At 41.2% G+C, this 12,200-nt stretch overlaps 1 protein-coding gene across 3 annotated transcripts in view; it reads left to right on the top strand.

Moving 5' to 3' along the window:
* ARMC8 (armadillo repeat containing 8) overlaps positions 1-3,036 on the top strand; it is a 77,954-nt gene extending 74,918 nt beyond the window's left edge. For all 3 annotated transcript variants that reach the window (XM_056536788.1, XM_056536787.1, XM_056536789.1), the window contains 2 exons: positions 556-649; positions 2,347-3,036. In XM_056536788.1, the coding sequence (XP_056392763.1) occupies positions 556-649; positions 2,347-2,380 (128 nt within the window). In that variant the 3' untranslated portion in view covers positions 2,381-3,036. The remainder of the gene's footprint in view (positions 1-555; positions 650-2,346) is intronic.
* The last annotated feature ends 9,164 nt before the right edge of the window (positions 3,037-12,200 follow it).

Genomic DNA, 12,200 nt, shown 5'->3' with positions numbered 1-12,200 from the left:
GCAGCTGCACATCTGTCCCCAGGTTGTGTGTGGTATTACAACTTGGCTCCATTCACTTCAATGGAACTGAGCTGCAGAACCACACCCAACCTGGAGACAGACGGGGAGCGGTTTTTGAAAGACATTAGCTCTGTTTTTCTATTCCTGGATAACCCCTTTAAGGTCAACGTAAAATAGAGGGAGCACAGCTGCATACTAACAAGACAAAATGTATCTTAAGGGAATCTGTCACTAGGTCTGTGTAGCAGGTATCCTATTTTGTTACTTTTTTTGTAGTTAAAAAAAAAAAAAAAAACTTTTATATAGCCAGTTATACAGAGAGAGCACAATATTAATGAACTGCCGCTCTAGACCACCCCAACCTTGATTGACAACATGAATATTGTGGAATACAGTTTGCATACTTATCTTGTATTTCAGCCTAATAAACCAGTCTACAAGATTTGTCAGTAAAGAAAGAGAGCCCCTGACTCGTTGTTCCTGTTACCAGGTTTATGGTGCTATATGTCTGCTGCTATCGCCTTTGTGACAGTGTTTCGTTTTTTATATTGAAAGGTTCGCAAGAACGACAAGACAAGCTTCGTGAAATTGGTATTGTTGACATCCTTCACAAGCTAAGTCAGTCAACAGATCCAAACCTTTGTGACAAGTAAGTCGTCCATGTATTACTGCCAAACCACCATTGATTTAGATGGCCACCATGTAATGCTAAAATATATTTTCTTATAGTTCTACTTTGCAGCTACACTAGAAGCTATGTATGTATCAACCAGAGTGTTGATAAAGTGCAACTTTCTAATATATACTCCATCCCAGTTGTATCTCTTCACCCTGGTTGTGAGAGTTACAGAAACGGACTGGAAGTTTCGAAATTGATGCTGTAGGCAAATTAGGACAGGATATATATCAAAATAGCTGGAACGTATTATGGCTTCTTTTGACTAATGTATGATAATCTTATCTTTCAAGTTAAGTTTTGTATACAGTGATCCCTCAACTTACAATAGCCTCAACATACAATAGTTTCACCATACAATGTTTTTTTTTCTGGACCATCATAACTTGAAATCAGACTCAACATACAGTGTACAGACAGTCCAGATCTGTGAAATGTGTCACAACTGGAGGAACTGACCAATCAGAATGGGCATTTTACTGGTAAATCACCTCTATTACTGAAGTGCCTGCACTGACTGGCTGTCTGGTTGCGCCCCCTACAGTACAGCGAGGAACTACAAGTTCTGTACTACTCCTTACCTGTGCCAGGGTGAGCTGCTCTTTTGGACACCAAGTAAAGGCGGCTCCATTTGGGACACTGTGCGTACTGTATGGGACCCTGAAGAAGCTCCTGTCCTCTACATAAACCATTGTTTCCCAACCAGGGTGCCTCCAGCTGTTGCAAAACTACAACTCCCAGCATATCCGGACAGCCAACGGCTGTCCGGGCATGCTGGAAGTTGTAGTTTTGCAACAGCTGGAGGCACCCTGCTTGGGAAACACCGACATAGATAGTGATTTACAGATCCCAGCAGATCTTTCTTACTTTTACATGTAAGGATTTGCTTTATCTATATTAGTTATCTACTTATTTTTCTTTAATCCTCACTTTTTTCTATTTTTGGATGACATTTTGGGTCTTCAGAACCAATTACCAGGTTTCGATAGAGTTATGGTCTCAACATACAATGGTTTCAACTTATAATGGTTGTCCTGGAACCAATTACAGTGGTCCCTCAACATACGATGGTAATTCGTTCCAAACGTCCCATCGTTTGTCGAATCCATCGTATGCTGAGGGATCCGTGCAATGTAAAGTATAGGAAGCTGTACTCGCCTGTCCCCGCCGCTCCGGACCGCGTCCTCACTGCTCCGGATGCTGTCCCAGGGGCTCCCGATGCTGTCCCGCTGCTCCGGTGTCTTCTCCGCGATCCTCCGTCTTCTTCCGCATCTTCTGCAGGGTCCGGGCCTCGCTTTCTGGTGACGTTATTACGCTGCTGTGCCGGCGTGCGTAGTGACGTAATAACAACGCCAGAAAGCGAGCCCCGGACCCCGGAGAAGATGCAGAAGACACCGGAGGATCGCGAAGTGGACCCGGAGCAGCGGGAATAGGTAAGCGAACCTGTCTGGGATGCTTAAACTGCTATCCAACAGCAGCTTAAGCATTTTGCGGTGTCGGATAGCAGTTAATGCGATGGCCCCGACATATAAAAGCATCGTATGTCGATTTTATCATATGTCGGGGCCATCGCATGTCGGGGGGTTACTGTAATATTGTAACTTGAGGGACCACTGTAGTTTTCAATAAATTTGAGATATAAATTAAAATTGTCCTTCTTCTTTTTCTAGGGCAAAAACGGCACTACAGCAATACTTTGCATGATCTTGGAAAAGAATCTCCATTCAAATTTTTTTTTATTTTTTATTTTTTTTTACTTTGCCTCCTTTTCACTTCTTCACCTTTGGATGAGCAAGAAACTAGTCAGTCTCTCTATAGTGCACACAGTCACCTTGGACTGCTCTATGCAGCATGTAAAGCGAAAATGAGCTGCCTCAGCAGAATGGACTACTTTATATGTAACCACCCTGCCCTTAACGGGTTATTAGTATTAATTTCGGTTTTTGTTCTTTCACATTTTGGACTTTTCTGAGCTACTTTGGATTTTTAATGCTGTTGCTGCAATCTCTTTGTGTGCGTGGCTAAATACCTCAACCCCTTAATTTCCTTCCTCTACTTGCACACCTCTTGAGACCGAACACACAAGAACATGGACCCTCCCGTCATGTTTGTTTGCCACGTTAATTTACCAGGGCAAAGAATTTGCTGTACAAAAAAAAAAAAAGAAAAAAAACTTAAGTTCTATACAGTTTGTAAAATGTTATTTAATAAAAAAATATGTAAAAATATAAATATATATAAATATATACATGCACAGATGTGCAGGACAATAAGTGCCCCTAAAGTTTATGTTAAATTTTTGAGCGTACAGATATTTGTAAGTAAACTATATGCATTTCTGAAGTGAGTCTTTGTATATATTTTTGGTTTTCTACAGATAAATGGATGACTGTTTGCCTGTTGAATCAAAGCTAAATTCATTAAAAAAAAATCTTCTTTTTTAATGATTTTCTTTTCGAGCTTGTCAAAGTTGATGAATGTGTCTAGTTCTTTTTATTGCCTGAGTGTAATAGAAAATAACCATTTTCTAGCTCATGATGTGTCATTATTGCCGTGCGTTTTGATTTATGCTTCCTTGCAGTATTGCTTGAAGGAGTGGTTGCAAAATTACCATGGTCATCAAAAAAGGCCAAATGCGGCCATTGAACTGTAAGTCTTATGGTTTTTATGTGGTGGGGTTGTTGCCCAAATCTACAACAAGTGCACAGTCCAATACAAGTGAAAAGGAGTTTTTAAACAGTGCAAAAAAAATCAGGGGTCAGTACAGAGATCTCTCCCATGATCTATTTATACCCAGGACTGTATCTATAACAAAAGGGGCATCCTCTACCTCTAGAGGAAAGAAGGTTTCTACACCAGCACAGACAGGGGTTCTTTACTGTAAGAGCAGTAAAGAACTCTGAAGTCTGAACTCTGTAAGAGCAGTAAAGAACATGAAGTGATCATGGTGAACCCAATAAAAGAGTTCAAAAGGGGCCTGGATACATTTCTAGAGAGTAATAACATTACTGGTTATGTATACTAGATTTATAGGAACAGAACTTTGATCCAGAGATTTATGCTGATGCCTTATTTGGATGGAGAAATTTTTTTTCCTCTGCTATGGGGGTAATTTGCACCAGCCCCTGTGTCAACACAGTAGGGACCCAATAGGAATATAGGTTGAACTTTGAGGACTCTTATGAACTATGTTGCTATGATCCTGCATGGTAAACAGTGTAAACAGAAAATAAAATAGCAGTATTTCAGGGTTTATTTTTTTTGTCACATCACATCCTAGAAATAAGTTAAAGGGGTTATCCAGGAAACAACTTTTTTTTTATATATCAACTGGCTCCAGAAAGTTAAACAGATTTGTAAATTACTTCTATAAAAAAATCTTAATCCTTTCAGTACTTATGAGCTGCTGAAGTTGAGTTGTTCTTTTCTGTCTAAGTGCTCTCTGATGACACGTGTCTTGGGAACCGCCCGTATTTCTTACGCCCCCTTTCCAAATAATTCAACAATGTTTGTTGCTCTTGAATAACCAATGTTAATTGGGATGCTATGAAATATTGATGAAAATTAGGGAGACCCAGCCCTCCTTCCTCTAACGGATGGTACAGATATTGACTCTTGATCCTAACTCTTTTTCTTCCCCATATAAGATTATTTAATATACTTTCCAATTTTTTAAACCAAGTGTTTTTAATTCAAATGGGAGAAGCTCTCAAATAATGTGTTATCATGGGGAGTAATACCATTCTCAGCAGTCCTATTCTATCTGCCATTCCTAATCTCATTTTCCTCCATGTATTTACCTTTCCCCTTACCTTCCCCAACAGAGGTACCAAATTTAATCTCTCAAAATCCGAGACATCGCTAGAGATCTTAATACCCAAATATTCCAAACTATCATTAAGTCTTAGTACATTTACAGAGCCAATAGGGACCTCAATTTCTACATCCAAAGGCATAAGACCGGACTTCTTCCAATTAATTTTCATTCCTGAGAAACATCCAAATTTTTCCACTAACCTAATCACTTCCTGTACTTTCTCTACCGGATTCCTGACAAACAAAAGCACATCATCGGCATATAATAACATTCTTTCTCTATCCCCTTGTACCCCAAACCCCTGAAAGACCTCTGTGTTCCTAACCATAGCTGCTAATGGCTCTATAAAAAGTGCAAATAATAAAGGTGATAGCGGACATCCCTGTCTTGAACCTCTTTTTAAAAATATCGTATTAGAAAAATTCCCATTAATACAAATTTTTGCTGTAGGAGCTGAATAAACCATTTTTATAGCTTTTAAGAATAAAGTTCCCAAACTAAATCTTTCCACCACCCCAAAGAGGAAGCCCCATTCCACCCTCCATGGGAACCGCCCAGTTTAGAAGCAAATCCCCATAGCAAACCTCTTCTACTCTGTGCAGTTCCCGAGACAAGCAGAGGTGTCAGCAGAGAGCACTGTTGCCAGACAGAAAACAACAACTCAACTTCAGCAGCTGATAATTATTGAAAGGATTAAGATTTTTTAATAGAAGTCATTTACAAATCTGTTTAACTTTCTGGAGCCTGTTGATATAAAAAAAGAAAAGTTTTTTCCTGGAATACCCCTTAAATAAAAAGTCCTATCTAAACCAGATCAGTACAAATAAAAACAGATTACAGTGCACACAGCTTTATAGGGGATAAGTTAAAAGTCAGAACAGAGCAAAAAAAACTGCAAAGTACAATTGGCCTTGCAATAAACAAGCTGCCATATGGCTCTGTAAATAGAAAAAAAAAAAAAGTTATGGTTCTCAAAATGCATGGAGGAAAAAAATGAAAAGTGCAAAATTGAAAATTGGCCCTCTCCTTAAAGGAGAACTCCAGACCATAAAAATTGTCCCCCATAGTTCCGGCAGTGAAAAAATAAAGATGTACATACCTTCCTCCGCTCCCCCGGGGCCTCCGGTAACCAGCTCCGGTCTCCGCCGCAATCCACTTTCTGGCTGCCGGTGGTCGGTGGAATCAGCCAATCACCAGCCCAGCGCAGTCCGACTCGGCCGGCAATAGGCTGAGCGGCATTGTGACATTTTCGGCCCCGGCCACAGGTGCTGGTGTAGTGAAGTATTTTGTGTCCTGAAGCGTTTTCACACTGCGGCTCAGCCTATCGCCGGCCGAGTCAGACTGCGCTGCGGCTGGTGATTGGCTGATTCATCCGACCACTGGCAACCGGGAAGTGGATTGCGGTGGAGACAGGAGACGGTTACCGGAGGCCCCGGGGAGCGGAGGAAGGTATGTACATCTTTATTTTTTCACTGCCGGAACTATGGGGGACAATTTTTATGGTCTGGAGTTCTCCTTTAAGGAGAGGGCCAATTTTCAATTTTGCACTTTTCATTTTTTTCCTCCATGCATTTTGAGAACCATAACTTTTTTTTTTTCGGCACTATGGGGGACAATTTTTATGGTCTGGAGTTCTCCTTTAAGGAATTAATTATTTAAATTTGCATGCAAAAATCAGTTGGTGCATACCTGCAGATTTTTTTGTTTGTTTTTTTTAATCCGATTTGATTTCAAATATCCCAAATGTCTGTAGATTTTTGGAGCAGTTTTTTTTCACAATAGTTGTTCTTTAGTAACAATTTTAATCATAAAGTTTTAATTTTGTGCAATTTGTGTTTTTACTCCTCAGTGTTACACACAGAGTTGTATGGAGGTGGTCATGAGTATCAAAATCTAGTGAAACCTCTCCAAAAGACCACCTTTTTAAGAAGACCTCTCTTACCCAGACCACATTTTCTGTGCCAGATTCCATGAAACCTAGAAAACCACTTTTAGTACAACTTTGGGTGTATGTCTCAGAGGTTTCACTATTAGAAAACACATCCTATGAACAGTATTATAATAGATTTACTTTGAGATATGTTGGGTAGGTTATGTACAATAACAAAAAAAAATTAAGGAGAAAATGTATGTGTACACCGCTCTCAGAACTAAACTATTCTATTGATCTAAAATAAAATATAAACTATTAGCTTATATCGATCGCTTGCTGGCCTGACAAGGATTGTAAATGGTACAATTTGATAAAACAATCCCATAAACAACAATGATGAAATATATAACATGAATATAATTGAGTGCAGTGTAAACTACTGTGCAATTAATAACCAGTCTGATCAGTTAGATCACTCATACATATAGAGGGACACTTGTTGAGAATGTGTATAGCATTGTAGAGCATTGTATACCGAAACTTTTCCTCTGCACAGGTTTGCTGAATCCCCCCCCCCCCCAAAAAAAAAAAATAATTCTCAATTTGATTCCATAAAATCATATTATTAAAGAAGCATAAAAAACGACGTACGCTCCTGAAAATTTGGTATGTTGGGTTACACAGACCCTATACCAGTACTTGACAACTATATACATTGTTTATCTAGATATTGTAGAGCTACCACAATTTGTATTGAAAAGGTAGGGTCACACAGGAGCGCATCCTCAGCATATTTGATGCTGCGGATGCACTGCTGGCAGTCACAGAGCCACAACAGAGCAAGCACCTTGAGTGTCCGCTCATGACTGCCGCCAGGAAATTTGCAGATACAAGCTGACACACAGAAGAGCTACTGCAGCAGAAGTAAGGGGCTCGCTCTGCCGTGGCTCTGTGACTGCCAGCAGTGCATCCGCAGCATTAAATACGCTGTGGATGTGCTCCTGTGTCAGCCTACCCCCTCCCCCGTAGGACCCTACATCTAAAGAAGCATATGTGGAATATATGAGTTGCATATACATTGTGTCTGTTTCTAAAGAGATGTTACAAGTCTGCTAGGGTTGGATTTATAGCTAAATCCTAAAATGTGGTTACAATTTTTTACTTCAAATAGCTGGGGTGGAATTGCTTGAGGGCTGTTGTAGGTGAACTATAGAGCTGTATTTTAATACTGTAGATGAGTGAGTGAATTAGTAAAACAATGCAGATTGTACAAGGAGACAGATTTGTTTTGTGTCTTGGGATGTGAGTGCTCAATGCGAGTAGTTACACTATGAATGCTACACAATTGTAGGGTAAGTGTGTATAACAATCTGCTGTTGGTCTCTGCAATATGCATATGGTCAGTTAGTAACCAATGGAGCGGAATTTAGGTAATAAAATAAATCTTAATTTCTACAGCTGCAAGAGGAGGAAGGAAATCACCTCTCATCTTATCTTCTTTTCAGGTACATGAAGACTAAGCATTTTAGAGCAAAATCTGCTTCTTTGTCAGGCACAGCACTTCTCAAAGTTCCTCTTTTCTTTATCCAAATATTGGCGCAACATTGCATGGGGGTGTCAATTAGTGTAAAGTACTTGGTGGCCATTTTCACATTACGCTAGCTGTCTGCCATTAGAAAAACAACACACACTCACTGGCCACTCTATTAGGTACACCTTGTTAGTACCTGTTTGGACCCCATGGTATCTCCCAGTTTTGCAGATTTGTTGGCTGCACATCCATGATGCAAATCCCCTGTTCCACCACATTCAAAAGGTTCTATTAGGGCAACTGTAGTGGTACACATTTATATATGCCCGGGCCTCAAAAATAAACTCATACATACCTTCCTACGAGCCCCCGTTGGTCCGGCAGTACTGACGTCATTCCACTTCCTGGGGGCGGGGACGCCGCAGAGCCGTCGGTGTATCACCGGCTGTAGTGATGTCCCGCGCCGGTCGGTGATAGGCTGAGCCCACTGTCATGTAAGGAGCTCTGGCCGGCTTCTTACATGACAGTGGGCTCAGCTTATCACAGGCCGGGGCGGGACATCGCTATGGCCGGTGATACGCCGACGGCTCTGCGGCATCCCCGTCCCCAGGAAGTGGAATGACATCAGCACTGCCAGACTGTGAGGCCTGTGCCGGCCCAAAGGGGGCACGTAGAAAGGTATGTATGAGTTTATTTTGTTTATTTTTGAGGCCCGGGCATGGGCATATATAAATGTGTACCACTACAGTTGTCCTTTCACACTACCGTTTGTGCCCGGTAGGTGACATCCGTTAGGAAGGTAGCGGGAGAAAACCTTTTTCTCCCGCTATCTTTGGCCACAATAACGGGAGTTATAACGGACGTTAGAGGAATCCCATTCAAGTGAAAGTGATCCTCTTTGCCCGTTATGACTCCCGTTAGGCTCCGCTACAATAACGGATATTAAGGGGGGTCAAAATGGGGGGAAAAAAAAGCCCTTTATGTCTGTTTGTAATGGAGCCTACACTATAGTGTGAAAGTAGCCTTAGATTGAGATCTGGTGACTGTGGTGGAGGCTGCTGGAGAACAGTGAAATTTTTTCATGTCCAAGAAACCATTTAAGGCTGCATTCACACCACGTTTTTGCAAGACAGTTCCCGTTTACGTTTTCAATTTGAAAACTGTACGTATTGAAAACTGTATGCATTGACTCTCCATTGAAAACTGTATGCCATACGATGCATCCGGTTGTGTATTTTTTGCATAAAAAATTTAGCTTAGGATGCATTCACACTACGGTTGCAGCGTATGGCTGCCGGATCCAGCTGGGGGAGGGGAAAACTGTGCGCTCCCATTCCCAATCGGACCTGTGCTGAACTCCATTTTTATGAAGCCGACTAGAGATGAATGAAGTTACAGTAATTTGATTTGTCACTAACTTCTCGGCTCAGGAGTTGCTGACTTATCCTGCATAAATTAGTTCAGCTTTCAGGTGCTCCGGTGGGCTGGAAAAGGTGGATACAGTCCTAGGAGAAAGTCTCCAGCCCACCAGAGCACCTGAAAGCTGAACTCATTTATGCAGGCTAAAGTCAGCAAACGCCAAGCCGGGAGGTTCGTGACAAATCGAATCACTGTAACTTCGCTCATCTCTAGAGCTGACCATAGTCAAACAGTGACTCTGGTTGGCTCATTTCTGCCCTGTATCCGGTTTTGACTGGACTTAAAACCCTAGAGAACCGTATGTGCGTACAGTTCCATCCGGTTTTCACATGCGCAGTGCACACCAAATGGAATGAAAAGTTAAAAACGTATATATTTTTTTTTTGTTTAAACGGATGCAACTGGACATCATTTTTTAAAGCGTATACGGGTTAAAAGTTGTAAACATGTTTTCATACAGTTTATTCCTGTTTTGAGGAATCAGTTTTTCATCAAAAACCTGATACAGGAACTGTATTAAATGTGGTGTGAATGCAGCCTAAGATGATATGAGCTTTGCATATGGTGCATTATCCTGCTGAAAGTAGCCATCAGAAGATTGGTATACTGTGGTCATAAGGGGATGGATGTGGTCAGCAACAATACTCAGGAAGGCTGTTGTGTTTTAAAAAAAATGCCTAATTGGTACTAAGGGGTCCAAAGTGGGATACAGGGCAGGATAGATCCATGTTTCGTTTTGTTTATACCAAATTCTGATCTTGCCATCTGAATGTTGCAGCTAGAAACTAGACTTATTAGACCAGGCAATGTTCTTTCAGCCTTCTATTGTGCCGTTTTTGTAAGCATGTACAAATGGTAGCCTCAGTTTTCTGTTCTTAGCTGACAGGAGTGACACTGGATGTGGTCTTCTGCTGCTGTAGCCCATCTGCTTTAAGGTTCAATGCATTGTGTGTTCAGAGATGGTATTCTGTATACCTTGGTTGTAACAAGTGGTTTTTAGAGTTGCTGTTGCCTTTTTGCCATCTCAAACCAGTCTGCCCATTCTCCTTTGACGTCAACATGGCATTTTTGTCCCCACAGTTGCAATTAACGTACATTTTTATCTTATTTGAAACATTCTCTGTGAAAATCCCAGTAGCTCAACAGTTTCTGAAATATCCAGCCAAGTCCGTCTGGCACCAATAACCATGCCTCATTCTAAGTCATTTAAATCCCCTTTCTTCCCCATTTTGATGCTCAGTTTGAATTTCAGCAAGTTATGTTGACCATGTTACATGTCTTAAAGGGGTACTCTGGTGCTAAGACATCTTATCCCCTATCCAAAGGATCTTGCACGCACACCCCGTTAGAATCACATTTGCTCCGGGTCTGATTACTGGCGATCACGGGGACTGGAGCATTGTGACGTCACGGCCCCGCCCCCGTGTGACGACGTGCTCCGGGGCGGAGCACGTCGTCACACAGGGTGAGGCCGTGACGTCACAATGCTCCAGTCCCCGTGATCGCCAGTAATCAGACCCGGAGCAAATGTGATTCTAATGCAAGACTATGTGAGGGGGTGGGACAGCTGTCACGCCCCCTCGCATAGGCTTGCATTCAGGGGGCAGAGCGTGACCCCCGCAATCAGGCATCTTATCCCCTATCCTAAGATGTCTTAGCGCCGGATTACCCCTTTAATCTATTAATGAATTATTATTTGTAACTTATTTGTGTAGATCAGAAGTGTAACAATTGTCCAGACACATCGCGGCGAAAGGGTTACATTTCTCAAAGTTGGTCTTTCTGTTTGTTAAACTTTCTTTTCTGCCAGATGTCTTGTAAATAGACGGTATCAGCCATTTAGGTTTGAGATTAATTCTGTGTGCTTGGTTTATCAGCGTAGTGCGTACAGCAATCTGTTTCATCAGGCAATTTGCCAGCGGGTCGGAGCACACCTGGGCAGCAGAGATGGCGGCCATTCTAACCTAAACCTATGCGAAAAATATGCAGGCTACAGGTGAGGATTGCTTTAGTCATGTAGGATGATGAAGAATGTATAAAGAACAGGCGATATGATCGGTCACCGGCTTCTGTAAGGATGCTGTGTAATTTGTATAGAGCTGGATGCAGTATCCCATTTCCCCTGCAGGTGGAGTTGCTTAGCTGGTGTATAATCCATTTACATGAACTCTACAATGGTTAGAGGCCCATTAATGTGGAATTTTAGTACCGATTTACAGAGTAAATTAAAGTGAATGAGAGTACAAGATGATAATCTACAGTTCTTTGTTTCCTGGTAATATTACATTACTAACAACCTACAATACGTATGGACAGTGCCCCTAATTTTTAGGGTACCCTGCTTACGTTAACAACTTTAGAGTATGTGAACTTTCACTACTCCAGACCTCCAAGCATAATCTTTAACTTCACAATTAAAACACTGTTTGTGAGTTGAGTAAGGTTTTACTTTATTTTCCATGGCCATTTTTTTTTTATATTAATTTTTCGAAAAGATCTTAAGAGATTCCACTGACACTAGATAAAGCTATTTTCAACTAACTTGTGAAATTTACTTGCTGATATAATTTAATTAATTAATTCCCAGAACAGAATGGATTGCTCAGTGTTAGCCCTTGTCACGCAGTCCCAGATGTTCTGATTTTCTGCTGTGGCTGAGAATGTCTCTGCTGCTGTTTAAAAAGTTTATTTCATGTTTGCAAAACAATAAAAAGCTTTTTCTGGCATCCGGCAACTCCCAAACAAGCACTACAGGTTTAATTTTTGAAAAAATCATGCACACGTGCCAAATCTAGTTCTAAAGTGCTATCTGTTTCATTCCAGCACAGCTTTATTCATATGTTTCATTGCAGTAACTGGGTCAATAGATCACCTGACTTACATA

Source organism: Hyla sarda, chromosome 8, assembly GCF_029499605.1.
Source record: "Hyla sarda isolate aHylSar1 chromosome 8, aHylSar1.hap1, whole genome shotgun sequence".
NCBI classification, from domain to species: domain Eukaryota; kingdom Metazoa; phylum Chordata; class Amphibia; order Anura; family Hylidae; genus Hyla; species Hyla sarda.
This window is presented reverse-complemented; position numbering and strand designations above follow the sequence as displayed.